General features: G+C 48.6%; 10 protein-coding genes across 11 annotated transcripts; 4 read left to right on the forward strand and 6 right to left on the reverse strand.

Annotated features, from left to right (window-relative positions):
* The first annotated feature begins 357 nt into the window (after positions 1 to 357).
* Positions 358 to 2,337, forward strand: LOC6594179. Its single transcript, XM_002019774.2, has 5 exons — positions 358 to 615; positions 686 to 864; positions 922 to 1,055; positions 1,117 to 1,762; positions 1,823 to 2,337. Exons 1-5 carry the CDS (start codon positions 460 to 462, stop codon positions 2,052 to 2,054), a joined length of 1,347 nt encoding a protein of 448 aa, XP_002019810.1. The 5' UTR covers positions 358 to 459; the 3' UTR covers positions 2,055 to 2,337.
* Positions 2,338 to 2,419: 82 nt separating this feature from the next.
* LOC6594180 (coiled-coil domain-containing protein 174) lies at positions 2,420 to 4,332 on the reverse strand. The gene has a single exon (XM_002019775.2). It carries the CDS (start codon positions 4,330 to 4,332, stop codon positions 2,659 to 2,661), a length of 1,674 nt encoding a protein of 557 aa, XP_002019811.1. The 3' UTR covers positions 2,420 to 2,658.
* A 149-nt stretch (positions 4,333 to 4,481) lies between these two features.
* On the forward strand, positions 4,482 to 5,463 carry LOC6594181 (SRR1-like protein). Its single transcript, XM_002019776.2, has 2 exons — positions 4,482 to 4,639; positions 4,716 to 5,463. The coding sequence occupies exons 1-2, from the start codon at positions 4,497 to 4,499 to the stop codon at positions 5,383 to 5,385; spliced, it is 813 nt and encodes a 270-aa protein (XP_002019812.1). The 5' UTR covers positions 4,482 to 4,496; the 3' UTR covers positions 5,386 to 5,463.
* Positions 5,410 to 7,515, reverse strand: LOC6594182 (little elongation complex subunit 2). Its single transcript, XM_002019777.2, has one exon. The coding sequence runs from the start codon at positions 7,482 to 7,484 to the stop codon at positions 5,475 to 5,477; it is 2,010 nt and encodes a 669-aa protein (XP_002019813.1). The 5' UTR covers positions 7,485 to 7,515; the 3' UTR covers positions 5,410 to 5,474.
* A 137-nt stretch (positions 7,516 to 7,652) lies between these two features.
* On the forward strand, positions 7,653 to 9,915 carry LOC6594183 (ribosomal protein S6 kinase delta-1). Its single transcript, XM_002019778.2, has 3 exons — positions 7,653 to 7,819; positions 7,884 to 9,632; positions 9,690 to 9,915. The coding sequence occupies exons 1-3, from the start codon at positions 7,724 to 7,726 to the stop codon at positions 9,897 to 9,899; spliced, it is 2,055 nt and encodes a 684-aa protein (XP_002019814.1). The 5' UTR covers positions 7,653 to 7,723; the 3' UTR covers positions 9,900 to 9,915.
* Positions 9,916 to 10,864: 949 nt separating this feature from the next.
* On the reverse strand, positions 10,865 to 13,431 carry LOC6594184 (retinal homeobox protein Rx). The gene is made up of 2 exons (XM_002019779.2): positions 12,225 to 13,431; positions 10,865 to 11,818 (listed from the first exon to the last, which is right to left on the reverse strand). Exons 1-2 carry the CDS (start codon positions 13,139 to 13,141, stop codon positions 10,879 to 10,881), a joined length of 1,857 nt encoding a protein of 618 aa, XP_002019815.1. The 5' UTR covers positions 13,142 to 13,431; the 3' UTR covers positions 10,865 to 10,878.
* Positions 13,432 to 19,370: 5,939 nt separating this feature from the next.
* Positions 19,371 to 21,208, reverse strand: LOC6594185 (malate dehydrogenase, mitochondrial). Its single transcript, XM_002019780.2, has 4 exons — positions 21,113 to 21,208; positions 20,719 to 20,926; positions 20,225 to 20,421; positions 19,371 to 20,145 (listed from the first exon to the last, which is right to left on the reverse strand). Exons 1-4 carry the CDS (start codon positions 21,176 to 21,178, stop codon positions 19,606 to 19,608), a joined length of 1,011 nt encoding a protein of 336 aa, XP_002019816.1. The 5' UTR covers positions 21,179 to 21,208; the 3' UTR covers positions 19,371 to 19,605.
* Positions 21,209 to 21,377: 169 nt separating this feature from the next.
* LOC6594186 (ralA-binding protein 1) lies at positions 21,378 to 23,960 on the reverse strand. Its single transcript, XM_026994629.1, has 4 exons — positions 23,799 to 23,960; positions 23,596 to 23,728; positions 22,699 to 23,538; positions 21,378 to 22,474 (listed from the first exon to the last, which is right to left on the reverse strand). The coding sequence occupies exons 1-4, from the start codon at positions 23,893 to 23,895 to the stop codon at positions 21,613 to 21,615; spliced, it is 1,932 nt and encodes a 643-aa protein (XP_026850430.1). The 5' UTR covers positions 23,896 to 23,960; the 3' UTR covers positions 21,378 to 21,612.
* A 144-nt stretch (positions 23,961 to 24,104) lies between these two features.
* Positions 24,105 to 25,213, forward strand: LOC6594187. Of its 2 annotated transcripts, XM_026994631.1 has the most exons (3): positions 24,105 to 24,232; positions 24,287 to 24,353; positions 24,413 to 25,213. In XM_026994631.1, the coding sequence occupies exons 2-3, from the start codon at positions 24,351 to 24,353 to the stop codon at positions 25,130 to 25,132; spliced, it is 723 nt and encodes a 240-aa protein (XP_026850432.1). In that variant the 5' UTR covers positions 24,105 to 24,232; positions 24,287 to 24,350; the 3' UTR covers positions 25,133 to 25,213. The 2 variants fall into 2 exon arrangements, with proteins under 2 accessions (XP_026850432.1, XP_026850431.1); XM_026994630.1 differs by lacking the exon at positions 24,287 to 24,353.
* On the reverse strand, positions 25,150 to 26,355 carry LOC6594188 (ribosome production factor 2 homolog). The gene is made up of 3 exons (XM_002019783.2): positions 26,285 to 26,355; positions 26,010 to 26,225; positions 25,150 to 25,941 (listed from the first exon to the last, which is right to left on the reverse strand). The coding sequence occupies exons 1-3, from the start codon at positions 26,302 to 26,304 to the stop codon at positions 25,233 to 25,235; spliced, it is 945 nt and encodes a 314-aa protein (XP_002019819.1). The 5' UTR covers positions 26,305 to 26,355; the 3' UTR covers positions 25,150 to 25,232.
* Positions 26,356 to 26,437: the final 82 nt, after the last annotated feature.

Here is a 26,437-nt window from a genome sequence, read left to right on the forward strand (position 1 = left end):
ATATTTATGTATACTTTTCGGTTTATGTCCGAGGGCCCTGTGACGAAAAAGTGCCTCGTAATTTTGAATGGGCTATAAAAAAGGGTATGGACAACAGGCAAAAACAGCCAAGGCAAATGGCAAGGTTCGTACGAGCCCTCACCTCACCGTGTTGTCTGTTGTCCACACCCTCGTTTTCCTTCTATTATGTAGCAAATGTGTAGTAACCGTGTAGTGTATATTTACGGTAGATGTTAAAAATGAGACGGGGTGAAACGAAAGCTCAAAAAGGACGAAAAGGAAGGTAGGAAACACATGTTCGCGCAAAATCGATGATTAAAAGCAAAAACGGAAAACTTTAGCGTGCATAACAGAAAGTTAGCTTAAAAGTGTCCAAATCGATTTACAGCAGTCGTGAAGCTGCCAGGCCAGGACCTTTCCGGTACAGAGATTCTTGGGGCAAAACAAAACATAAGGAAAATGGGTATTACAACAGAGACAGCTACAACAGCAACCGGAATGGGAGCGGCGAATGGTGGAGCAGCCGATGTCGAAAGCAAACAGATCCTGTCGCTGGAAGTTTTCCAAGAGTTATTCAAGCACGTGGAGCCGGATGTGGAAATCGATGCCTTTGAGGTAATGTGATGCATGAAACGGAGACTCTAAGTATTTCTTGTGTGACGTAGTGGACACGTGGCTTTTGCAGCTGGCTCAGGGCTCGGACCGCGGCGACAATTATACGGCGGCCTTGTATCGGATAAATCTGAGTGGCAAGCGGCAGAGTCTCGATGGCAGCCAACACAAATGGACGCAGAGCGTTATATGCAAGGTCATGCCGGAGAGCGTGGCCCAGCGAGAGGCCTACAAAAGCGACAAACTGTTTCGGTAAGAGAGATCCCTACGCAGATACTCAAACTATCTAATCTTGTGTCCCATCAACAGCAATGAAGTGGAGTTCTATACCACAATAATGCCAGAGTTGCTCAAGTTTCAGGCCAGCAAAACGGGCCGAGACTCGCCAGTGTTTAATGCCATACCCAAGTGCTATACGGCCCGACATGATTTGCTCATAATGGGTAACTATGTGACCACATCTCCTGCCTTGGCAATCTTTGAAGCATATTCCCTTTCATGCAGAGGACCTGCGTGAACGCGGCTTTCAGATGTCCGATCGCCACAAAGGACTCAGCATGGAGGAGACGCAGTCCGTCCTCTTGCAGGTGGCCCAATTACATGGCCTCAGTTTGGCCTACAAGTTTGAGCATCCGCTAGACTTTGCCAAGCTGTGCAGCCTCATCAGCGAGGGCATCTTCTGCACGGCCAACACGAGTTGGTATAGAAACTACTACGAGCGTCTCACGAAGAACGCCGTCAAAATGGTTTCCGAAGTGCTGCCCGCCGACTCCAAGTATGTCCTGGCCATGCGAAATTTCGCTGAGAGCTCCTCCTTCTTTGGCCAAATGGTGAAGATTGCCAGTTCAGAGTCCCCGTTGTCGGCCATTTGCCATGGCGACTGTTGGGTCAACAATTTTCTGTATCACTACGATCCAGAAGATCCAACGCTGGTGCTGGAGGTGGCCCTGATAGACTTCCAGCTAATACGTTATAGTTCGATTGCCTTGGATATTGCCAATCTGTTGTACTGTTGCACCACGAAGGAGATGAGGGATGCGGAGCTGAAATCGTTGCTGAAAACCTACACGGAGGAGTTGTTCAGGTGGCTGAAGATCCTGTGCACTGAACTGCCAGAACACTGCAATACCCTGGAAAAGCTGCAAAAACTGTAAGATAACGAATGCGTTTTAAATTAAAATAAATTTATCCATCTTAATTTTCGCTCAAGCTTTGCCGAGGAGCTGAAAGCCTATGGACGCTTTGCCCTGGGTCTTGCCATGGACATTATACCTATAAGTACATGTTCTTCCGAAGATGCACCGGATATGTACTTGAATCGCAACGATGAGCCCGAGGAGGAGGATGAGGGTGCGCCAACGCTTAACTTTCCACCCAACGATCTGTGTCGCCAGAAAATGGTCGAAATAGTTAAAGATATGGTCGATGGGGATATGCTTTAGAGCTGGCTTCAATCTCAAGCCATCTGCACGAAACACCAAATTAACGATAACTCAGTAACCCATAGTTATATGCAAAACTAGTAATATTTAAAAACAAAGTAGCCTACTCTAGTTACCATTAGGCCTAGCAATAATTTATACGATTAGAGGGTACCACCGCTACCGACAGCGTTACATTACGTTTCTCTAACAAACATAAATGGAATTTTCGTCGAAAAGGGAGCTCTATGAGTGAAGCAATACGATGCCATCGGGGTTATCTTTAGATTGAATTTTGTTTAAGTTTTTTAGACGTTTTTCTTTTCCTCTTTATTGGATATATGAGTATAAGTAAACCCAACGAACCGAGGCCAAATTAGGTAGACTTACAATTTCTTTGGAATTTATTTTATTTTTAACCAAAGTTGCCGATGGATATTTCTTGAACAAAGCAATATGTTTGACTGTTCCTTTCGTTCTTGTTGTAGCCCATCTATACTTAACAGATATTTGTTGGACCTTAGCTCAAAGACAACTTGTCCCGTTCGCATATTATGTATTGTGTTTTTTTCTTAAGTATTCTTTACACAAAGCAATAAATTATAAACAAAACTAATGCCTTAAATTAATAATCCGCCTTGGCTGTCCAAGTAGCCTTGTTGGTCATCGCTTCCTTGTCACAGCAATTGCGCAGGAACTTCAGACCAGCCTCGATGGAGCGTTCTAGCTCGTTCTGGGACCTATGTATCTTGGCTGGAGGAGGTCCCATATCATTTAGGCCGGGAGGAGGCGGTATGGCAGCCCCCCGACTGCCTGCAGATGTGGAAGGTGTGTCATTGTCAATGTCATCGGTGGGGGTAGTGTAATTGCGTCGCTGGAACTGCTGCTCTTTCTTGCTGGAATTGAAATTACTGAATTCCTGTTCTTGGATTTCCCACAGTGGGGGCGGAGCTGGAATGCTGCTGAAGTTGCTGCGTTTTAGCGGCTCTGGAAGGGGAGCGAACTCCTCTTTACGCTCGCCACGCTGTTTTTCGTTCCACTCTTCCTGTGACATGGGCAGACGTTCGGCTTTGTATTCCCACTCTTCCTCCGGCTCTTGCGACGCCAGTTTCTCCTTATCCCAATCGCGAACATGCTCCTTGCGCAGCTCCGCGCGTTCCGCTTCCTCGGCTTCTTTCTCTTTCTCAATGGCCTCTTTCCTTTCACGTGCTTTGCGCTCCCGTTCGACAGCCTCAGCTGCTGATTCGTCTTTCTTCTGCTGCAGTTCCCGTTCGTAGTCCTCCTTGCTGATGGGCGGCAGACCATTGCGAGCCCGTATGCGGTTCTTGGCGGCCAGCACTCGACCAGCCACCATGCTGTCCCGCTTGGCTCTCAATTCATCGCGTCGAGCCTGCTCCTCAGTTGTGGCCTTGCGCGCCTCCTCCAGCTCTCTTTGCTGCTTTGCGCGCTCTTCTTCGTCTGTGGAAAAGGCATAGTAGCCGACACCGTGGGTGCGGGCCTCGTCGAAGAAGACATCTTGGTAGTGAATGTCTGGTTTTTCGGCATTCTCCTGCTCTTTGCGCTCCCAATTCAGAAGCAGCTCGGCGTGGTGGGTCGCCGTGGACTGGTCGTCGCTGAAAATGCTGCCCGGAGGGCGTGGTTTAATGTTGAAATCCTCCTCCGCCGCCTCCTCCCCCTCCTTCTGTTCGCCCTTGGTGTCTATCATCCAGTTGGCCTTGGTTGTATCAATGCGCTCAGGCATACTTTGGGCTAGCTGCTTGTCGCGTTTCTTCTCCTCTGCCAATACCCTTCTGAGACATTTCCTTGTGCGGCCCAAACAATCAACGTACTCCACTTCATCATCGTCGTTGCCCTCCTCTTCGCTGGAGCTGCTTGAACTGCTGCTCACTCGCCCGGGCGGAGAACAAGTCTGTGGCTCTTCGTCTAGGTCTTCCTCCTGGCGCTTGCGATTGAACATGACCAGACAATTGTCGTCAGAGTTGAGGTTGCCTCCGCTGCGACTCATTCGATCGTAGTACTTGCTCTTCGCCTCCAGAACGCGCCGAGACTTCTCCAGCTGCGCATGATCCTCGGTCTCATAGACCCTGGCGTCCTCGTTGCGGCTCACTTCATTGTAGCTGTGCGACTTCTTCTCCTTAGGCTTCTCCTTCTCGCTGACGACTTTTTGGGGCTTGTGTTCAACAGCCGATACCTGGGCCGCCTTGGCCAACTTCACCTCATGCTGCTTGCGCAGTAATTCAGCCTTCAGGCTGAGCAAAGATGATAAATTTACCGAGATAGCTTTGTTTGGGTCGTTCATTTTCAAAATAATTCAAGAAATTCGAATGCTAGAAAGGGATAGAAAAGGCAATCAGCTGTTGGAGCATGTTTGAAAGGTTTTCGATAAAACGCCACGGTAACCCTAAATTATGTATGGTTTTGCAGCCCTGGTAAAAATATTTATTTATTTACCTTTTTAAAAAAATGTCTGGATCTGGCGAGGATTTCCAAGTTGTCACCAGGAAGAAATGGATAGCCCGCAAGTGTTTGAGGCGGCGGGATCGCCACAAGTCCGAGTCTGACTATTTGAAGGACTGCCCCGATGTGGATGTCGACAAATTTAAGGAGTAAGCGTGAATGGGAATTTATATTCGTGGCCTCTGAAAATTCTGTATATCTAAACCCAAAACTATCCAATTCTAGTCGGCTGGAGCGTCTCTGCACGAAAATGTCACAAAGCGACTACTTTATGCTGGCTATGGAGACGCTGCAGCAACAGGTGGATGTCATAAATCGACCGCTGGAACGCATCGTCTGCCTGGGGCTGGGGCCGTTTTCTCGCACCCACATCGCCCTGCATCAGGCAGCATTCGTTGTTAGCTTGCAGCGACACTACCAGATCAAGGAGGCTATTTATTTCGATCCTGTGTTCAGGGAGAGTGAGAAGGAGTTGCTGCGGCTGTTCGATGGCAGTGTGATAGCCGAAGACTGTGCAGGCAAGCACGAGGCGACCGTTCCCACACTCTACTATCTTCCACACTGCCCCTACCCCCTGATGAACAACATCCTGTGGAGCAACTGGACAAGGGATACTCTGCCAAACGTACTACTTGTTTCGAATAGTTTTGAGATGCTGACGATGACACGAAAGACCCCGAAAGATCACATAAATCAAGTAGTCGAACACTGCACAGAAACCCCACTGGACGATGACTACGAGCATCAAAATGTCTTCAATGACTTATCATTGCACACATTTCCCTGGGACAGTCTGCCGGAAACCGATGATGAAATATTTTGGACACGTTGCGCCCCAATGAAAGTTAATGAAGATGAGCTAATTATAGAGACGGAATCAAAAGCGACGCATTGAACCCAATATCAAAAAACAAGGAAATAGGTTTATATTTAAGTTTTATTATTATGTTTGTACATATAAGGTGCAATAAGATTTGTGTGCCCTTACAGGCTCATAAACTTGTCCATCTCTTTCTCATTCTCATCCTCTTTTTTTGCAGTCTGCTTCTTTCGAGCTTTAGCCCTCATCTTCTGTGATTTCTTCGCCTTTTTTCTCTGCGCCTCTCTATGAGCAGCGACTCTCCGGTTTATTGGCTGTCGTCGTGGTTCTTCAACTGGGACCTTATTTCGACGTTTCACTGCTATGCCTGAGGTCTTTATTGGAAATGCGCAGGGCAGCAGCTGCTGCTCCTCATGCAGCCGTCCGCAGAGAGTGTTCGAGATGGGCAAGTAGCTATTTTGGCTGAGAAAGCACTCATCACTGGGTGCGGTGGCCGTTAGCAGCTCGTGCAGCTTGAAACTCTGTGGTGGTGGCGTGGGCTCCTTGATGGGCTTACATAGTAAAAACTTGTCCTTGTACTTGACTGAATTTCGCAGCAAATAGTCCCCAGGTGGGATAGCATTGAATAGCTTAAGAAATTCGCACAGATGGGAGAGCAACTGAGGCATGCTCGTGTTGTAGTAGTCGTGCAGCATCTTTTCCAGCGAAACCAGTGTCAGCTTCTCCTCGAGCAGTGGCTCAAAGTCTCGCAGCGATACGCGACTGCAATGGCCGATCTCCGCTTTGAGGAGCTTCAAGTGCAGCCAAGCCTTGAGCAATTCGTACTTGGACATAATTTCGCAGCCGCAGTCTGGTTTGTTCTCCAGCTTGATGAAGTGGCAGCCGAGCGGTTCCGCTCCCTCCGCATCGCTCACACCTGCCAGCGATAAGCTGCTATACATTTGAAACTCTTCACTTGGTTCGGCATCATCATCACCCTGGGATCTTAGGCACCAGCTAATCATGGCAGTATTCGAGTTAGAAGGCTCTATGGCAGCAGATTCTATGTCCACTGGTTGGAGTTTATAGTCCATTTGCAGATCTACAGCTAATTCTTTAAATGAAGGTAGATCTGGGACGTCTTTAAATGAGCCATTCTGGTCAAACGTTAGCCACTGATCTTCTCCGGACTGCGCCCTGTACGCCTGATAGGCTTGCGTCAAAAGCAAGCCGCTTGTGTGCCAGCCGCAGTTGCGCGCCGGAAAGGGATCCTTAAATTCGAAACATTTGTGCTCACTCCCATATGTTTCCTTGACAGTGACCAACATTTCCGTGGGCAAATCCACATATGCACCGGTAGACAAAAGCATCATGAGCGATTCCAAGGGCAAAACGAAGATGTTGCCTTCATCCGGCTGTTCCAGCATCGGTATAGTTCGGTAGACGGTTTCTATGCCAGAAAAGCGACATAAGCGCACATTCAGGGTCATCAGTTCGTCTCGCTTTAGCTTCACCTCCGGCCACAGCCTTACCTGGCCCACAATCCGCTTCAGCTGCACCTCCTCCACACTTGCGGTTTGAGGATTGAGGCTGTTGCATTGGGCCAGCTGCGGCAAACCCGAGTACGTCACATAGGTGTCATTGGGAACGCCTTTCAGCAGCTGTTTCATTCGCAGCTCATGCCATATTCTATAGGCCTGAACAATCGACTTCATTGGAGCGTAGAGCAGCTCCCTCTGACTGGTTTCATAATCAAGTACATCTTTTTGGAACATTTGATACTCCGTGTGGCGTTTCTTCTCCGTGACACGCCATACCACAAAGTCGTCCTCCGGCACAGGGTCGTTGCGTTGCCATGCCAGAAGCACCCTCATACATGCCGTCTGCTGATGGCTTGTCAAGGCGGAATACTTCTCCCTAAGATTGGGAAATTTGTAAGGCAGCAACCGTCTTGAGTGGTCCCGTACGGATTTATTTGCAGTCTGTTGTGTGCGTGGGTCCTTGGGCGCCGAGTCGTTGCTGTACGATGTGAAAACCTCCGACGGCCCTTCCAGCTCTTGACTGAGCACCTCCGGTATGACTTCATTCAAGCATGTGTACAGGGTATCGTCCACATGCTCAAACGATTTGTTGAATACTTTATAGGAGGGTTGGTTGCGAAATATTGGGTCTCCTTGGTACATGCCCGGCTCCATGTCCTTCGAATCCAATAAATTTTGAAATTTCCGACATTTAAGAATGGTTTCGATAAGTTTATATTTTAGCAATAATTTCGATAAATTGCACCGCGACTTGTTAACACTGGACAGAAAATGGTAGTTTTGCACACTGCTGCCGCTGGTAAAAATATTCGGAAAAAAGTGGGGGGAAAACAATAAATAATACAGGAAATATGGTTATCACATAACGCAGCTAAACCGCAGCAGTTGCCACAATGAGTCTCAATCTGGGGGGCTGGATCCACAGCTTCACCGTAACGGACACGCAGCAGCACAAAGGAGGATACACCATTTACAAGATTACCTCGATCGTGAGTGTGGAAAATGGGGGGCAGAAAATGTGGTTTTGCTTAACGGCCTCTCTCTCATTACTAGGTTTTCCCACGGTCGGTGCCCCAAGCTCTCACTTGTCTGGTTGTGTGGAAGCGCTTTCACGAGATCAAGCGGCTGCACCGAGAGCTGAGTCGCCGGCACAAGAGTCTCCAGCTACCCGGCAAGCTGCCCGTGCCCACGGACAGCAGCTACTTTAAGCGCTTCGATGCGGTTGTCATCCAACGTCGCAAGGAATACATCCTGCAGCTGCTGGATTTTGCGGCTCAGCATCCCGCCCTCTACAAGTGCAGCACCTTCACCCACTTCTTCAGTGAGGCGCACTCGCCGAACGGTTCCCCCTTGAAGAAGCTCTATGTGGAGCGCTCTTTGAAACTCAAGACCACTGGGGACACTGATTGTAGCTGCAGTGGAACAGGAGCTGGCAGCGTGACTGAGCCGGGGGCAGGAGCCATAGCTGACATTTGCGATAAGCTTGATCTGCCTTATGATCCGCACAACGCTGGCGGCATCTTGCCATTGGATCCGCGATGCGATAAAGAGCAGCAGCAGCAGTCTCTAAGCTGCAACGATGAACCGGACGCCAAGGAAGCCAAAGCCGAGACAGACGCCGAGTCAGAGCCAAAGACAAAGCCGGATGAGGGGCAGGCCAAGCGGGACTACCTACGACTACTCACGCCCATGGCCTCCATCGAGAGCGATGACAGCGACTACATCTACGAGGCGGCTCTGGAGTTCAGTCACGCCGTCCAGGCGGAGGTGAATCTCGAGTACGCCGAGGCACATGAGCGCTACAAGCACGGCGTGGATCTGCTGCTCGTCGGGGCCAAGCACGACTCGAACGAAGAACGCAAGTTCATAGCCAAAGCGAAGATATCAAAGTACCTGGCACGCGCCGAGGAGATACACGCCAACTTCCTGGCCAACTCCGCCAAGAAACTGCACTTCCAGCTGTCCTTGGATATGGCAGACAGCACGAGTGTCGCGCAACTTGAGTGCTCCTGGAACCAGCTGGCCAAGTATAAGGTGGTGCAAGTTCTCGACGAGCGGGTGATGCAGGTGCAGTGCATCACCGAGCCCCAGCAGCCGGCGGCCATAATGAAGGGCATTGAGAAGCCGGCCAGCCACTCGCTCACCCAGAGTATTTTCCTGCCGCAGCAGGTGCCTTACATGGCCCAGTTGTTGGCCTACTTTCAGTCGGACCAGAAGATCTTCCTGCTGCTGAGGCAGGCCGAGGGTGGACGCCTGTACGACTATCTGCAGAGCTACACTCCCACGGGAGCCAAGACCATCAACTATGGCGAGCTTTTTCCAGCGGACAAGGAGGTGGAGCAGGAGCAGCCCCTCACCGCCGACAGCGATGTCAGCGATCTAGTGCGTAGCTCCCAGCAGCTGCTCAAATCGGTTTCCCATACCCTCAGCAATCTGCAGGCCGGCGTTCTCACGCCCAGGCGACAGAAGGCGGCTGCAGCTGGGGTCCATGTCCGTGTCCTTCCCGAGCAGTGCCTGCGGCAGTGGGCCTGCGAGCTGGCCATAGCCATCCACAGTCTCCACGGCAAAGGTGTGATTCTGCGGGATCTGCACATGAACAACATCCTGCTGGGCTCCAAGGGGCAGCTACTGCTTACGTATTTTTACCAAAACGAAGGCCTCAGCTCCGACGACAGCTATGTGCACAAGGCTTTAAGCCTGGAGGCCATATCGAATCATTTTGTGGCCCCCGAGCGACCTCTGAGTTTCCGCTCCGACTGGTGGAGCTATGGTGTGGTGCTCTACCAGCTTCTGCTGGGAGTGGTAAGCATTGTCATTCCTCATTGTGAATCTCTTCCTAATGCTATTTGCTTTCGTTAGCCCTACAAGTCCACGCATCCTGGCCAACTAGAACTCTATGGTTGTGTGCAGTACCCCAGCGAATCTCTGGACATCTCTGATCATGCCCGTGACTTGTTGGAGCAGCTGCTGCAGCTTAGTCCGGAGCTGCGTCTGGACTATGAGCAGCTGCAGGGGCATCCCTTCTTCAAGGGCATCGACTGGCAGGCGGTTCTGAAAAGTGGCATATAAGGACACGATAACGATGGGACCTTTTTGTTTGATGAATCTTTTCAATATTCGAAATATTCTTTTAGGGTCCTTCTTTCAAAGGTACTCTGTGTAGTTTTCCAATGTATTATTTTGTTATCTCGTATATCAAGCACTTGTTTCTTCTTATTTAATCAATTTTTAAAGAACAAAGCCTTTAGTGGCTAGTATTCTTATGCTTTGTTTTATAGTTTTAGCTTGGTTTTTTTTGGTACAAAACACGCTTTATTTAAGATCTATTATATACAGTTGCGGAATGTTTTAAAGTATTGCTTACGAATATAGAAATTTAGGCCAAGATACAGGCGTATTTATGTAATAATTTTGATATACAAAAATGGTACGAGTACGATTATGGATAAATTAGTAAGTAATAATCTTTGTAAAGCCAAATGAGCTAAAGTAGTATATAAAAAGCATTTTATTGTCTAACTACACAACAGTTTTTGGTTTAACTTAGGGCTAGGCTATGGCTAAATTTGTTTTTGGGGACGGACGAGCTATCTGTAGCTCTTCCGTCGCCCGTAAGGCACATTTGGAATGCATTCTGGGGGGTACGGGGACACCCCCTGGGGACTAATCCTACACTTACGACTAAACAAAAACTGCATTAAGTTTTGGCAAGACTTGTTGATTCTGTTGTTGTTGCAACTTACGAGACGACACCTAAAGACTAAAAGGAACCTATGGCATATATGAAAACATTAGCTAGGACTTTTCGAAAACCACAAAAATACCAGAGTTTTGGTCTTTTCAGTCTACTAATATTTGGTATCTTTTCGTATGGTATTTTCTGGTGTCCACACGTGTGAATGGGGCCCAATTTACAGTTAGAAATGCTGCACACACACACACTTTCAAAATGGCCGCCGGAAGCGTGCTGCGCTTTGAGGGTGGGGCGGAGCCCAGCGTCGATGTTGCTGCTGGTGCTGCTGCAGGCGACGGTGTGTGAGCATTTCCCTTAGTGCAAAAAAGGCGGCAGGACGTAGCTCTGTGCCTGCTGCTGCTGTTGCTGCTGCTGGGCCGACTCCTCGCTCTTGATCACAGTCTGCAGTCCGCTGTCGTTGTCATCGCTGCTGCCACTTCCGTTGCCTGTCCCTGCCCCCGAACCCGCTCCCGTGGTCACGTAATGCTGCGTCTGAGCCTCCACCAAATGGCAGTTGGAGCCGGGACTCAGCTCGAGGCCCGTCGATGATTGATGGCACTGCAGATGCACATACTTGGCCTGCTCCGCGCTCAGATATTTCCCATTCAGCTGCGCCTGCTGCTGCTGCTGCTGCTGGTGCGGATCGGCGTGATCAGGAATGAGGGTGACCAGCGTTCCGTCGGCCATCTGCTGTTGCGTAGCCTGCAGCTCCGCTGCCTGGTAGCTTCCATTACCATTGCCTGTCGCCTCCTCGCCTCCGGACACACCCGTCACGGAGCCAGTTGTGGCGCCCATTTCCATGCGACTGGGACTGCCGTAGTCAAAGTGTCGCATGGGAAAGAGCTGGCTCTCGTGCACATAGGTGCCGTACTGGCCGGAGTAGGTGCCATAGGGGCTCGCCGCTGGCGACAGCAGGCTGAACTGCGGTGTCAGCTCGTAGGGTGTCTGGTAGCTGGTCCAGCTGTCCATGCTACCCGGCGGCGTCACGGTCGTCGTCTGCGGATAGCTGGTGAAGGGTGGAGCCAGGCTGCTGTTCAGCGTTGCCGTCGGCGGAGTGCTCGTCTTGATGTAGCCCGTCTTGCGTGGTGGCTCGTGCTTCCGCCACTTGGCGCGACGGTTCTGAAACCACACCTGCACCCGGGACTCGCTCAGATTCAGCTTGATGGCCAGCTCCTCGCGGGCAAACACATCCGGATAGGGGGCACGCTCAAAGGCGCGTTCTAGTTCCTCTAATTGATAGGCTGTGAACGTGGTTCTGCAATCGAATAGAGGACAAAAATCTACGGATTAGATATAGTCTTGAGGCAAATGCGACGAGAAAGTAGGGATATATAGCAGATTGTACTAAAGGATAATCTAACGAAGATCTATGAATCAATTAGAGTTCAAGGAAGCTTGAAGATTTGAATACTTAGAAGTTTGGTCTCTTTTTAAAGAGTTCCTTACACATCAGGAACACATTTGCTATAATTAACCCCCCAAAGATTGTCTCCTGCTTATTTCCCTTTTAGTTTTTTATCTACCATTACGCATACGCCCCGTGGCTCTGGCCCATAAATAGTGAAAATTATTATCAGGGGGCCACATAACATCATTGATTTCCCGTCGTTAAATTAATTGGAATTGCAGGATATCAGAGAGAATGGATGGGGGATGCTTACCTCGTTTTCTTCTTCTTGATGCCATTGGGATCGCCCTTCTTTTTGCTGCTGCTGTTTCCGCCGTCCTTCTTGGGCGCGGCGGCAGCAACACCTCCAGCAGCGCCCACAACTGTGACCGAGGCGCCCTGGCCCCCAGCAGAGACATTTGCACTTCCATTGGGCGTCCCGCCATTGCTGATGCCCGACGAGGAGGTAGCTGGTGGTGTAACGCCCGAACCACCCGCATCCTGCATCTGGCCGCACATTTCGTCGGGCTTCTTGAGCTTGCCTCCGGCCGAACCAGGACCGCCGTTGATTAGCACTGGACTGGAGTCCTGGATCAAGCCATCGGAGTGCTCCAAGTGGTCCAAGTGGTGATGCGGACTACCGCCGTACAGATGCTGCAGTTGGGGATGCTGCTGGGACTGCGGTTCGTACTGGTCCTTGGGCGAGTAGTCGAGCTTTCCGTTCAGCGGATGGTAGTCCATGATCCCCACCAGCTGCTGCTGATGTTGGTTTGAGGATGTCTGCTGCTTGTGATGCAGGATGCCATTGTGGCTGGGCGGTGGCGTGACGGCGTAGTGCTGGTGGTGATGGTGTTGCTGCTGCTGGTGCTGCTGATGCTGATCCACCAGCTTGTACTCGTACTTCTGGCTGGGCGAATAGCATCCAATCTTATTGCCAAAATCCAATTTCGGAACATAGTTGGGAGATCCTCCGCCACCGCTCACGCCTCCCCCGCCGCCGTTTGGCAGTATGGTGTTGCAGTCGGGCAGACGCTGCTGTGGCTGCTGCTGGCTACACAGCTCGTGGACACTGCCGAGCATAACGGGATGCATTGCCGTCGAGGTGGGCAGAAGGGGCTTGGCCCCCAGGGGATTGAGGGGGCCGCCGCCAAAGTCCCCGAAAATCGGATCATCAAAGCTGTCATGCTCCATCCTGCTCACTCGAATCGAATGCACTTTCTCACACACACACACACACACACACGGACACAAAGCCACAGACACAGAGATCCGTTTTATTATTAAGCTCAGCTTAAAGGAGCTTTTTCAATCCGAATTTTCGAACTTCGAATTTGATCGAATCAAATATGGCTGCTTTGCCTTTGATTTGTTTTTTAGTTAAATTAACTTTTGGCTAAAACATTTCTCTTTGGTTGGACTTTTTTTAAATTTGTTTCACACTCCTTGAGCCTCTCTCTCTCGGTCGTCGCCGTGGTCGTGTTGTCAACCGCTCAAGTCTTGGCCTTAATTGAGTCCGCTACTGGCGATGATTGCCCTTTTATACCGGCGCGACTGGCAGCGCCGCTGCAGCGTCGGCAGCGACCAATCCGGTGCCGCCAATGGCCGACATTCCCCTGCCACCAGAGCGAGATAGCGAGAGAGCTGGTCCCGGTGGGCACCAGAGTGCGTTTCATGCTGGCGCGTGTGACTTTTCTGCGCCTTTGCTTGGTTCGGTTTTGGGGTGTGGTTTACTCTTCCCACCCGCTGCTACTGCTGTTGCTGCTGCTTCTCCTACTGCTGCTGCTGCTGCTGCTCTGGACTGGGTAGAGCTGCTTGTGTCCAGTTTCTGGGACCGACCCGACCCGCCACGGAATGCTACCAGCAGATCTCCGACAGCTTCGACGGCACGGGTGATGAGTCCTGGGAAAGGCATTTTAGTGGGAACAGAGGACCTATTGCTCTTAGAAAGGTTTCTTTAAGGATTGTATAGGTTTTTCATGGATATGATGGATGGTGAAAAAGAATCCGTTGGGATAGCATTAGAATATGGAAACTCTAAAAGAAATATTTATAATATTACTTCTAAGGGGTAGTATAGGGTTTAAAGAGTTCTTTAAAATGATTTATATTATCATCTAATAAAATTATTTTATTCCAAGCCATAATCATTATGAATATTCTATATATTATTATCTCGTACTATCTGGAACTCTAAAAAGAGAACCTAAAACAACGGAAAATTCTCTCTATAGGCTGCTAGCTTCCCAATAAGAGAGGTATTTTCCCTTTCCAACTAAAACTTTATCGCCCTGTGGTCGGTCATTCATCCATCAACAATCCACCTACATGGTCACACATGTTGAGCCAACAATTAACTTCCCCTCCAACCAACAGATTACCTCATTCTCTCTGCAAAGGAATGCGCATAGCTGGATACACAGAGAAAGAGAGAGAGAGAGAGAATTCCAATTGGAGATGCATTCATGAGGGTGAAGCGAAGCCTGAGGCATCGAATCGTTGCAACCCCCGTGAAGGATCCTCTCCTCATTGCCTGGCACGCTCGCGACCTTCGTCTCTTCCCAAGAGCGCGTGTCACCCTCAGAGCCAATATCACTCTTGTGCCCTCTGAAGGACCGGCTCACTTTTGGTTATGCGTGTGCGACCTTTTGGCTAGATGCTGGTACTTGGCTAGAGGTACCAGAGGTCAGGGCGGGGGAACTTAGTCAGCGCTAAGTTATGGGTCATTTGGCTAGAGGTAAAGATTTCACGGGGAATTTGCATGGGACAGAGGGAAGAAGTCTGAATCATGTGGGCAGGCAGGCACAGGAGAAAGAGGGTGGAGGATAAATGTGGGGTATATTGATACATGGATATGAAGGTAGAAAACTAGGGATCTTATGAGGAACAGAAGAAGAAAGATCTTAGAAAGATCTCTTAAAATGCTTTAACTCTTGGAAACTCTCAACAAATTTACGATCCATACAAAAATTATGCATAAATATGATTTTAGAAAAAAAACTTTAAATAATCTTTATCAAAGGTAATCCACTTTCAGAAACCGCTTCAAAAAATCCCATAGTCTTACTGGTGTCCCAATAAAATGCTGAAATCCACCCATCGGACAAAACCCGCATAGATCTTGGCAACAGGACTTCCTTGCTTCCCATGATCCCCCCGGTTGAAGGATCAGCAAATTTTTTCCCATCATAACGAAGAAAACCCATCGAATTCCAAACAGAAACTACACAAAAATCTCTCTCTCACAGTGCCAGAAACCGAGCCCGAAGCCGAACAATTCGATACTTTTTGTCGATTTGCAGGTCTTGAAAATGCGGGCAACGCAACGGAAACGGAACCATGAGGAGGCATGAGAGAGAATGGACTTAGGGCACGCGATCAGAGCGGAGCGCAAGATGAAAACAAATAAATATTGTACACCCCATGCTGTGGGTCGCGACCCAGTCCAAGTCCCGTTCCGTCCCTGTCAGAACGGGAGGGATGTGTGGCATGCGATGGGTAGGGTCGGGCGGGGTGGGGAACTCTTGTTGCGTGTGAATAATCAGACAATATTTTGCATTAGCCAGTGCGCCAATTATGTGGGCTTGAGGATTGAGTGGCTGCAAGGACATGCGGGGGGGGTTTGGGATGGGATGTCTTGATCCCGCAGAGCAAAGAAGTCAAACGATGATGATGGCATCTTGGATAAGATCAAAAGTTAATTACGATTGACTCTTGAACTGAAAGTGGTTGAAATCTATAATCAAGGTAATCCGAACAAAAAGGTACGTAGATGGGGAGAGGATTTGAGGGATCTGAATGATCTTGATGAGATATATCTTGTATTTCATGAGACTCATTAGGATGCCAACCTAGAGCCCCTTTTAAGACGACTTTAAACCTCTGTATTTCATATATGTTTTCTTTCAGCTTCATCTATGGAAAATACAAGCAGTACTTGGTACAGTTGTCGCTGTTCAAGCAAAGTGAGCGCCTAAGCTTTTGTTGAATATATTTTTTCATATTTTGTCCATAACCATTAAGAAAATACACACACAGAGCCAGAGAGACAGATACTCAGACCCATCATCATCACCAGCAAAAGCTGACAGTCCATCCTCCAGTCTATTCCCCAGCGAAAAAACATATTCTCATCCCATCCCATTCTCAGTGGCGACATTATCACCATTGTATTACGATATGAACGGAGACAGTCACGACTTTTTGTTATGCATTTCTATATCTACATACATACATATGTACATACATATATAGTATAGTACATGTATCCAATGTTTTTCCCTGCCCATTCGTTTTGGTTTGGTTCGGCGATTGTGATCTCTGCTGCTGCTGCTGCTGCTCGGTAGCCTCCGGCCACAACAGAATTCCAATATGGCGGGCTCTCAAGCTCAGACACGCACACAGGCAAGCACGGACATGCACAAGATCGTGTCAGAGTCCAGCGGGAGCAGTAGGCATCCCACCAATACCAGAGCAACCAATTAAGCTTCGTTAAGATCAATTTAAAATCCCGCATAAAATATCAAATAGTTTTTGTATTTTAGTTCCATTTCTGCCACTGCTGGCGCGCTATTTGTACTGTTCTCGCTCTTTCAGGCAGAAGAAACAAAAAGAAATACAGAATTTCGAAATCTACTGCCCACAAGTCCACAGCCGAGACAATGTCTGCAAGTCGACTCGGACTCGGACTCGGACTCGGATTCGGTCTCGGTCTCGGACTGGAACCCGTGTCTGCTTTGGCTCTGGCTCTGGCTCTGAAGATGTATAGTGTTTCTGGTTTTTTTTTTTTGTTTCGTTAATTCTACATGGCACTTTGGGGTCCGGGTCCGGGTCCACACTTGCCTGGTACTTTACTTACTACTTACCCCCTTTACATGATGATGATACCACCGTCGCGACGGGGGGAATGGGGATGGTGAGACGTATCTGACATCTGACCCAGACGACGAGCGACGATCACAAACGTCGACTCAAATTGTTTTATGCATTTTGCTTTCCATTCTGTGCTTCTTTATGATTTTCTGCCATCATTTACATGTGATTTTTTTGGGACTGACTGTACCAGAAGTTTTGAATGAAAGAATTGTAGTCTGGGCTCTGCAATTCCTTAAGAATATTGTGTACAACATCAGAATATCGCCATATAAGGTAAAGAAGTAATGGTCTTCTGGTCTAATCGATTGATATTATTATCTGTAATACACATCTTTATCTAATCCTTCTGAACTCCTCCTCCTCTCGTATGGAGCTTTCCCCCTGCCACACCCACTTAACGTCGCCCCCACCAATTAGCCCACAAAAAGCTTAATGCAATCAAAGTGAAAGTGAGCAAAGACGCCAATAAATTAAAGCCAATCACAATCGGACAATTGCTATCGCCATAACACATACGAGTATTCGTACTCGTATAGAGCGCGAGGCGAGACCAGAGATAACTGAAGATGTCAACCGCTTGGGCTTCGGCCTGGGCCATGTAATTGGCTCTGGGTCTTGTCGATTCACAAAAATCGCAACACAGTACGCGTAATTCAAATTAATTGCCGACAATTGTGACTTATTTAAGGCAAAGGCGCCATTTAATGCAGTCAAAACGGGGCAGGAGTGGGGGCCAGAGTGGGAGATGATCGCGGCTGATCATTTCCAGAGACCAATTTATGGGTTTATTGAAACCGATCCTCATTGTATTAATACTTTTGAATCTGGCCGTAAAGCGCGGCTTAGTATGGGCGGTGCTACCATATGGTTTTTTTATAAGCTTTAAGCCGCTCGGCGATCGATAGGCACAGGATTGCATTGGAAATTCAATTGGAATTGAAATTTGAATTTATGAATGAGCTTGTCAATCTTTATGTGTGCTAAAATTTAATAAATTAATTGCTGCAGTCGGCCGTGGCATTGTAGTGGGCGTCGCTTATCGTTTTTGGCGTTGCGCGCCTGTGCGCCGACCTAATTGTTTGTAATTAAATAAAATTGTTCAAGGTCGATTACAGTGGCAGTGGCAGCCAGTCAAGCAGGCGCTTGGGCGCTGGTAAATCCATGGATTCCAATTTGTTTTAATATAAAATGCCGGCCGGCAATTTAATTTGTATTGTACGTACAAGTGTAGTACGTGTGGCGTCTGGAAATTGATTCCTGCTCATTATTTCATTAAGAGAACTCTCGGCCAATTGGCCAGACCAGAAGAAGAACCGAGCCGAGTCCGAGTCCATGTCCGTCCGAGAGCTGCGCCTGGCCTATCCAATTGTCTCTGCGCCGCGGCATTTGAGTGCTTGCTCGGTGATTTTCGCTTGCAGTTTGATTTGATTTCATGAATGGAATTGTATCAATTGATTGTTTTGGTCTTGTTATCGTTGCCTTTTGATCGTCGATAATTAAGTCGGGGGTGTGTTTGGTCTCGTCCCTCCCTCTCGCGGCTTCTGGGAGTCTGAAAGTCTTCGTTTATTGATGGTGGCTAAATAGATTAGAATTATTGAAACTGGGCTCGGTCTCGTCTGCATCGTCTGTGGCTTAATGAACAAAATCAAATTGTCTAATAGTAATCCAATTGACTTGATTTCAGTTGGTGGCAAGCGTTTTAATTGATGGAACAAGTGCAAATGATTTTACAGGGAGTGTTTCATCTAATTGAAGCCAGTGATTGATAAATTTCTGAGAAATAAATCTACTAAAGACAGTTTAAGGAAATTTCAACATTTGAAAGAATCGATTGGCATCAGAAAATATCGATTGTCATTTGCGGAAATAAAAGCTCACCTAACTAGCCGTTATTATTACCCAAGCAATTTCTTTTCGAATCATTTAACACCGATCTGTGATAAACAGCATGCAAACATCTTCCAGAAAACATCATAATCCATCTATCCGTATATTGTTTGCTAATTGAATGCAAAGGTGCGAATAGATTGAAAATTACTGAATAATAATAGCGTGTTATCCATTATCAAAGGAAAAGATCATATGCTCCAACTAAAGACCAAAAAAATTCCACCATCTCCTCTATAATAAAATATTTATACCACATATGTATGTATGTATGTACATATAGAAAAATCGAATAAGAAATTCCGAAATGCGTACGCACTGGAGGAGCCAAGACAGAACGATGGGACGGTCGCTGGAGGGAGTTATGGCTGCGGAAGGGGCGAGGGAGAGAGCATGACATGCGGGCAGTTCTAAATTGATCTTAACGAAGCTTAATTGAGTGCGCATGTATGGGTGTGTATGTGAGAGCATTGTGTTTGTTTGAGAGAGAGAGAGAATGAGAGGAAAAGAAAGCAGTGAGCATTGCCAACACTCGTTAAAATCGAACGGTTGCAATGCCAATCTATCGAGCAGATTTTGGAGAAAGTTTATTCGAGCTTATCGAATAGGAGGACAGTACAGATAAGATCCTCCCCAAACCAATTATCCTTACAATCAAATATCCAATTTCATAGTTTGTTTATTTCAGATATCAACAGATTGCATTGCTTACGACACACAGAGCGCAGATCTGGCTAATCTTTGCACACGCTAAGCGTTGCACACTTTTCCAACTTAAAAAGAAAGATTTGCTAAAAGGGAGTATGCCAATCCGGTGGTTTGGACACAAGACACAAAGGCGCTAATGAAGTACACAATCAAGGGAATTCGTGGGATGGATGGATGTATGCTGGTTCCTAGGCGTTGGCAAAGTCAATGCCCTTCTGGATGTTCTTCTTTAGCTCGGGGATGGCGGCCTCCAGCAGCTTCTTCTCGTAGTCATTGAGCTTAGGCAGACCCAGGTTCTCTTTCAGACCTGACTTGCCCAGCACCAGAGGGGTGGAGAAGAAGGTGGCCTCCGTGATGGTCGACTGCACATAGGAGCACTCGATAACGTTCTTCTCGCCGTTGAGGCCCTTCAGCAGGGATCCAGCAAAGCGGGCACCGGCATAGGCCATCGAGAGGGTGGCTGAACCGGCTCCAGCCTTGGCTTTGACCACCTCAGTGCCGGCCTCCTGGATGCGCACCGTTAGCTTCTCGATGACGTCCTGGCTGCCCTTGAACAGAGGCTGGCTCTGGGACAGCACGGGCAGAATGGTCACACCCGAATGGCCGCCGATCACGGGGATCTGCACTGTCTGTGGATCAACATTCAGGGCATGGCCGATGAAGGCGCGGGCACGCACCACATCCAGGGTGGAGACACCGAACAGACGATTGGGATCGTAGACACTAGCCTGGGGAGGAATAAAAAACAGAGGGGATTGGATAAGCTAATGTTCTCTCTTGGTAATGGGACCCACCCACGCATCATACCTTCTTAAGGATCTCGGCAGCAATTGGCACGCAGGTGTTCACGGGATTCGTGATGATGGCTATCAGGGCCTTGGGGCAGTTCTTGGCAATGGAGCTGGCAATGTCCTTGATGATGCCGGCGTTCACGTTGAACAGATCATCGCGGGTCATGCCCGGTTTGCGGGGAACTCCAGCGGGAATGACAACCACATCGGAGCCTGTATGGGAATAAGATATGGAAAGGTGCTTATTGATAATCTGCTGACACTTTGAGCTTTGCGCTTTTTTATGGGCTGCAATCCACGCAGGCTACTGCTGATAAGTGGGCTGCTTTTGATTACGTAGTTATATATACCAATAGTCGTTCCCCGGTTCTACTATCTTATCACAGAGCATGATTTTTGAAGCACTCTCCATGCAAATACCCAACAAGCATACTCTCCCTCCCCCCCGCTCTGCTCATGTAAATTTTCAACTGGGAGCTACCATAACCTCACTTGCCGCCCTCTACTCACCCTTCAGGGATTCGCCCAGCTGGTCGGCGCCCATGAATCCGACAGTCTTGCTCTTGGTGTCAATGTGGGACAGATCGGCGGCCACACCGGGTGTGTGCACAATGTCGTACAGAGACAGATCCGTGACCAGGGGATTCTGCTTGAGCAACAGCGACAGAGGCTGGCCAATGCCGCCGGAGGCACCACAGACGGTCACTTTGAAGTTGTTCTGAGGAGGGGGTGGGGAAAAATCAAGAGCAGAAGAGCATTAAAATCACTGGGAAACTGCAGCGATTGGGTTGAAGATAATTAGAGGCACTGCACTTTGCCTTTCCGGTGTTGCATTTTCTGCTATTACGTAAACAGGTCGCAGCCAGATTTCTAGGTTTATTTGTGTTTTGGAATACGCTCTTACCTGCTGGCTGACCGAGAAGTTGCGCACTCCCTGGAGGGCCAATTGCCTGGTTACTTGCTTCAACATTTTCGGATGATTTTTTTATTAATAAATATTAAACAATCAAATTAGCAACACCACCAGCGAAATCCCAAGAGCCAATGGAGTAAGAAGCTTTCGCGAAAAGCCACGCAAAAGCGCAAGCTTCTGTGGGTAGCGGGTTCGGTGGCTGCCTGCCTGCTGGTGGTGGTGGTGGATCGCCCTGCCAACTTGAGTCGTGGCGCCATTCCAACATTTGAGCTTTTATTTAAACTTAAGCTTTTGTTCGTTTAACGCACATCGAGATTAAATGAAGTAAAACTTCAATGGTTAATACATTTAAAATTGCTGCATATGATAATCCACTTGCAGGGCTATGCAGGCCCCTGACGCTGCTCTCCTCTCCTCTTCTCTTTCAGCTTTTTGTTCGTTTAACGCACATTGAGATTGAACAGGGATTAAAACTAGACTGGTTAATACATTTAAAACTGCTGAAGGCGCAACTCCACTTGCAGGGCTATGCAAGCCCGACGCTCCTCCTTCAGCTCTTTGCCCAGCATTTGCTTCTTGTGCTCCAGCAGTGCATTCTCCCGCTTATAGTGCTCGATTATCCGCTCGTAGTCGGCCTCCTTTGGAGGCTGCGCCCCGGCGGCCGCTTGATGTTTGAGCAGCTGCTTCTCGCACAGCTTATTCAAGCGATAGACTTCGTTGCGTTCGGCCTTAATGCGTGCTTTAAGCTCATTCTGCAAGGCCATCAGCTCATCGTATTCTATTTGAAGGCGTAGCAGCTCTTCGCGATGGGGATTCGTCTCGGGCAACAGGACAAAGCCGGACTCTCTGTCTATGGTGTACAGCGGTGGGCTGGGACTTGATGAATGCTCCTCGTTTCTGTGCACTTGAATGCAGTCAGACACGTCTATATTGTGGGTGACTGGACTGGAACTCGATGCCCGCCTGCCTGGCTTGTGTTCTTCTGTGCTGATGGTTGTTACCGTGGAATTGGGGGGAGCTGGTGGCTGATTATTGGAGTCGGTGATGTCTTCGCCTACAGGTACGGGAACGACCACAGGTGCAGTCGCAGTTACAGGTACAGGTTGAATAACGCTGCCGTCTAGCTCTTCGATGGATTTCTCCTGCTTCTTCTCGAAGCTGCGCAATTTTCGCTTCAACTGTGTGATGATGCGCTGCACCTCCCAGAGCTGCTCCTCGCGCTTCTTGGTGATGAACCCTGCATTCATTTCGCTGTGTATTTGGGCCAGAAGACTGTCCTGCTTCCGCAGCTCCATTTGGATGTCCTCCGGGTCCTCCGGAAGCTTGGAAGCCGCAGTGAGCGGCGGTACATATCTGCAAGAGAGTCAAGCTACTTATAATGCTCATAAAATTGATTGGATAATCTCGGAATGAGTATCTGCCTGATTAGGAAGCTGACGAGGCGCGCCAAGCGCTTCTGTTTATGGGGCACCAAGCTCGTCATGCTCGTCAACCAACTAATCAGTGGAGATTCGAGGCTGCACTAAAGGTTGCTGCCACTGTGAATCTTATCTCGATTTAAGCGTGTGTTTGCTTACGGTATCAGCTGGATGTCCGCAAAGAGAAGGCGACAGTGACGGAGAAGCGCCACCATCAGTTGCGCCGACATCTGGAGCGTTGGGCTCAGTAGCACGGCAATCGACTCGTGGTTCAGTTTGTTGTACCTTTCCTGATCGGTCACCGCATAGAAGTGGAGCATCACCCAACCGACCAGGGTTCGATTGCACTTGGGCACCTGTTCCATCAGCTGCTGTAGCCCAATCCGCTGCTCTTTGCCCTTTTGATGCCTGGCAACGTCCTCAAAATCGTACATCAGATCGGTGGTCAGCATTGGCTCCGGCAGATCGCGGAGATACAGCTTCAGGAGACCGCAAGCTAGTGGAACGTTGAATAGATTCAACGCCTCATCGTGTTCCCGGTTGTTGTAGAGCCGCTTCAAGTGGAGGAGCTCCGCCTTGATGGGCTCAACCTTATAGATGACAAAGTTGTGTGTTTGCTCCTGCAAGTAGTCGATGCAGTCCCGCACAACCATCGGCAGATCGATGCCGTCGTGGCAGCGCGATCTCTCAGTGGCCAGACTGACGGAGACCCCGAATACGGGACAGCCCATTGCCAAGTCTTCCTCCTCGGCATCCTCGTCCTGCTGCTGCGACAGCTGCTTGCTCTTCTTGTCCTTTTTGTCTTTCTTCTTGTCCTTCTTCTTGACCTCCTTCTCATCGTGGCGCTCTCGCTCCTTGTCTTTGTCCTTATCTGTATCCTTTGCTTTGTGCGCCGGCTCCTCCACGGACTTTTCCTTGTCGCGCGATTTTTCACGCTTCTCCTTGCTCTTGGAGCTGACAAATTTGAATGTTTTGGATTTCTTTGATTTCGAGGGACTCCTGCAGAAGTGCGCCAAGGATTAGTTCGATTCTGGTCAGGCTAAAGGGATTACCTACTTTGTTTCCAGTTCTTCTTCGGGCGAACTCTCGCCCTCGAGCGCTGCATAGCCACGATCCTTGCCTTTATCTTTCTTGTCCTTTCGCCTGCCTATAAGCAGGTCCTTTTTGTTATGCTCATGGTCCTCGTCGACTGCAAAGACCCCGTGAATTGATTTTCCGGCGTTTGGATTCACCCACGCATTGCATTGCAGCATACTTACAATCGCTCTCTTCCTTGCTCTTCTTGGACTTGGAATCGGCTGCCTCCGCGGCGTACAGGCCGGGAAACTCTTTCTCTTCAGGACTATCAAACTCCATGCCTCAATGTTCCTCTTTTGCCCTAATAAATAAACAATTTCTATTCACAAACAAGAAATGCAACAGTCGCCTGCTGTTGTGTTGTTGCTGTCGGGCCTGCCCACTTCTGTACACTCTGCAACACTGCAGTTGCCCAACACTAGCTGTTCACCGCACAAATTCTGTCTTTCCTTTTTGTTTTTAACAATTAATTGTTGTACAATTTATGAATAATTGTACGAGAAGGCCGAGAAATACATTTAAATAGCATTCTATTTAAATTTAGTGTGTCCAACAATCTCTATAAGTACCAAGGTGTGACTGAATCTCTATGACCAGAGGACAAACAGATGCAGAGGTGAGGATGGAGAAGCAATTTTCCTGGCATTTGGAATAATTCTTTGACTTGTAGTTTAAATTAGCTCCGTCATGAGCCTGTGCCTAAATCCTTACATGGTCCTGAATCGCAACTTTTGATGGTATGCATTTACCTAATCCCGATTGTGATTAATTGATCCATTCTCCCGTGTGCTTTCAGTTAAACTCTTTCGAAATGTCTTCGTTACGACTGAACAAACAGCAAAAGGATCACCTGGCGCTGCTGCAGCGCCCAGCCAGCGATGTCGTGGAGTTGTGCAAGTCGGCCTTCGACTATCTAATCAACGGACCCAATGCCAGCCGCTACGAGACGCTGGCCAAGAAGTACTCGGCAGATGCCGTGGACAGGGAGGCAGTGCAGCGGACAGTGGAAGCCTTGATATCGCTTTTGATCAGCGTAACCACCCGCGTGGGTGGCACTGGCGTAGACATGCGGGCAATTCTGCGTCAGACATTCCCCGATCTCAGCGACGATGTTTTGGAGGTGCTGGAGCAGTTTGTGACGAGCAAGCGGAACTTTGTGGAGGGATCGATCAAGTCGGCCAATATACGCGCCTATCGGCTGGTCAACCTAGACTGGCGACTGGAAGTGCGCACAGCATCGAGAACACTGCTGGAGCAGTGTAGTGTGGTTATCACCATGAAGCTCTACCTGCACAGGGAGCCGAAAAACGAGAACCGAGAGCTGCTGGAGGTGGACGATTCAGGACGCAGCGAGCAGGAGCTGGCGGCCATGCAGGAGGATGAAAGACGCCATCGCAAGGATCTGCTGGTTCAGACCGATATCAGTAGTCTGCTGTACATGATCAAAACACTGGAGGACGCCCTTTCCGAGTCGAAGACGCGGCGCATCCGCAACATAGTCGAAGGCATACATTGAAGTCCCAATACTCGAAGTAGTTTCAACGCTACTTTAATCTGGACCAATTTATTACAACTAAAGCTAACTATAAGATAGAAATGGGTCTTACGATCGTTGTTCAATGGGATGCCGCCAAAGCCTCGGCTGCGGCAGCCTTCAAAGCCACCTTTTTCTTCTGGCGATTCTCCTTCTTTTCCTCGGGCGTCTTCCGCAAAGCCTTCACGCGACGTGTCTGAATGGAGCCCGTCAGCTGTTTGCCCATATGCACACGTCCCTTCGTGTTTCCCATGGCGTCCGTGCTGATGTTTTTCTTTTTGCCCACCTTGAGCTGCTTGGGCTGCTTGCGTGCCTGCTTGTAGAGATCCTCGGAGGCAATTTTTGTGCGGCGTATGACAAAGTCTGCCGAGGGTCCAATCTCCTCCAGCTCAATTCGTGGCGTTTTCTGGCCCGACTTCTTCAGCAGGATCTTGTAGGAGCGCATTAAGATGTTCATGTTATCGGTTACCGTGAAGCTCATCACATGCTCGACGCCCTGCAGCCGTATGGAATCGACCTTTTCACGGTGAAAAGTGTCGATGAACAAATTGCGTAGACGCCTTAATTCCTCCGTTTGCGACCATTGGGGTCCATTGAAGACCAGGCAGGGCTTAACACAGGCGCCGATCTTCTCGTTCATGAACTCGGAGATGGCCTTATATTGCTTAATCCCCAACTCGAACATGTCCAGGACTTCGTTCTCATAGAGTCGGCCCAGAACGATGTTGTCGGGGCGTTTCTTGGACGTGGAACCGAAAACGAACTGTGCCGCATAGTTCTTCATGGTCAAGCTGGCATTAAAGGAACGAATTTTCGGATTAGCGATAAACTTCTACTTTTCACTGCCCATTTTACTTACAACTCTAAGGAGGAAGGATCCTCGAAGGGCGTTATGTCGTTCTTGCGGTTTAGGACTTTCACCAGTGGCTTCTTCAGTTGATTAAGGTCCTTCATGAACTGCTTTACACTGCCACCACATTTTCGTCCATCTACAAAGAGCATTGTGCGGGCCGCCTCAATCAATTGCGGCTCCCGCGCCATTAACATTTTCTTTCCCTTGCGGGTTTTGGGTTTCCTGAAAGGTCCATAAGTTTAACTTCCTTCTTATCTTTAACTTAATGATTTAAGGCTCACCTGATGCGTAACAGCGACATTTTTATGTGCTTTCTTTATTGAAAACAAAAGCAACAAATTACAATTTCTTCAAATACTAGGCACGCACGTGTAGAAACGCCGTGGAAGGACTGCCAACCTGTGTGAATCGTAATTAGTTAGCAGTCCCAATCA

This window comes from Drosophila persimilis, unplaced genomic scaffold (assembly GCF_003286085.1).
Source record: "Drosophila persimilis strain 14011-0111.01,24,50 unplaced genomic scaffold, DperRS2 tig00003933-arrow-pilon, whole genome shotgun sequence".
In the NCBI taxonomy this organism is placed as follows: Eukaryota; Metazoa; Arthropoda; class Insecta; order Diptera; family Drosophilidae; genus Drosophila; species Drosophila persimilis.

Excerpts from the sequence above, each read along its gene's own strand:
- LOC6594182 (XM_002019777.2), bottom strand. The coding sequence starts at position 7,484 with ATGGAGCCGGGCATGTACCAAGGAGACCCAATATTTCGCAACCAACCC.
- LOC6594188 (XM_002019783.2), bottom strand. The coding sequence starts at position 26,304 with ATGTCGCTGTTACGCATCAG. Across the intron at positions 26,226-26,284 it reads ATGTCGCTGTTACGCATCAG|GAAACCCAAAACCCGCAAGG; the intron begins GTGAGCCTTAAA and ends TGGACCTTTCAG. Across the intron at positions 25,942-26,009 it reads GATCCTTCCTCCTTAGAGTT|CTTGACCATGAAGAACTATG; the intron begins GTAAGTAAAATG and ends CTTTAATGCCAG.
- LOC6594184 (XM_002019779.2), bottom strand. The coding sequence starts at position 13,141 with ATGGAGCATGACAGCTTTGATGATCCGATTTTCGGGGACTTTGGCGGC. Across the intron at positions 11,819-12,224 it reads ATCAAGAAGAAGAAAACGAG|AACCACGTTCACAGCCTATC; the intron begins GTAAGCATCCCC and ends ATTCGATTGCAG.
- LOC6594187 (XM_026994630.1), top strand. The coding sequence starts at position 24,206 with ATGACCAGAGGACAAACAGATGCAGAG. Across the intron at positions 24,233-24,412 it reads GAGGACAAACAGATGCAGAG|TTAAACTCTTTCGAAATGTC; the intron begins GTGAGGATGGAG and ends GTGTGCTTTCAG.
- LOC6594183 (XM_002019778.2), top strand. The coding sequence starts at position 7,724 with ATGAGTCTCAATCTGGGGGGCTGGATCCACAGCTTCACCGTAACGGAC. Across the intron at positions 7,820-7,883 it reads TTTACAAGATTACCTCGATC|GTTTTCCCACGGTCGGTGCC; the intron begins GTGAGTGTGGAA and ends TCTCATTACTAG. Across the intron at positions 9,633-9,689 it reads ACCAGCTTCTGCTGGGAGTG|CCCTACAAGTCCACGCATCC; the intron begins GTAAGCATTGTC and ends TGCTTTCGTTAG.
- LOC6594180 (XM_002019775.2), bottom strand. The coding sequence starts at position 4,332 with ATGAACGACCCAAACAAAGCTATCTCGGTAAATTTATCATCTTTGCTC.
- LOC6594179 (XM_002019774.2), top strand. The coding sequence starts at position 460 with ATGGGTATTACAACAGAGACAGCTACAACAGCAACCGGAATGGGAGCG. Across the intron at positions 616-685 it reads TGGAAATCGATGCCTTTGAG|CTGGCTCAGGGCTCGGACCG; the intron begins GTAATGTGATGC and ends TGGCTTTTGCAG. Across the intron at positions 865-921 it reads AAAAGCGACAAACTGTTTCG|CAATGAAGTGGAGTTCTATA; the intron begins GTAAGAGAGATC and ends TCCCATCAACAG.
- LOC6594181 (XM_002019776.2), top strand. The coding sequence starts at position 4,497 with ATGTCTGGATCTGGCGAGGATTTCCAAGTTGTCACCAGGAAGAAATGG. Across the intron at positions 4,640-4,715 it reads GATGTCGACAAATTTAAGGA|TCGGCTGGAGCGTCTCTGCA; the intron begins GTAAGCGTGAAT and ends ATCCAATTCTAG.
- LOC6594186 (XM_026994629.1), bottom strand. The coding sequence starts at position 23,895 with ATGGAGTTTGATAGTCCTGAAGAGAAAGAGTTTCCCGGCCTGTACGCC. Across the intron at positions 23,729-23,798 it reads GAGCAAGGAAGAGAGCGATT|TCGACGAGGACCATGAGCAT; the intron begins GTAAGTATGCTG and ends GGGTCTTTGCAG. Across the intron at positions 22,475-22,698 it reads GCGGACATCCAGCTGATACC|ATATGTACCGCCGCTCACTG; the intron begins GTAAGCAAACAC and ends ACTCTCTTGCAG.
- LOC6594185 (XM_002019780.2), bottom strand. The coding sequence starts at position 21,178 with ATGTTGAAGCAAGTAACCAGGCAATTGGCCCTCCAGGGAGTGCGCAAC. Across the intron at positions 20,422-20,718 it reads GCTGGGCGAATCCCTGAAGG|GCTCCGATGTGGTTGTCATT; the intron begins GTGAGTAGAGGG and ends ATTCCCATACAG. Across the intron at positions 20,146-20,224 it reads CTGCCGAGATCCTTAAGAAG|GCTAGTGTCTACGATCCCAA; the intron begins GTATGATGCGTG and ends ATTCCTCCCCAG.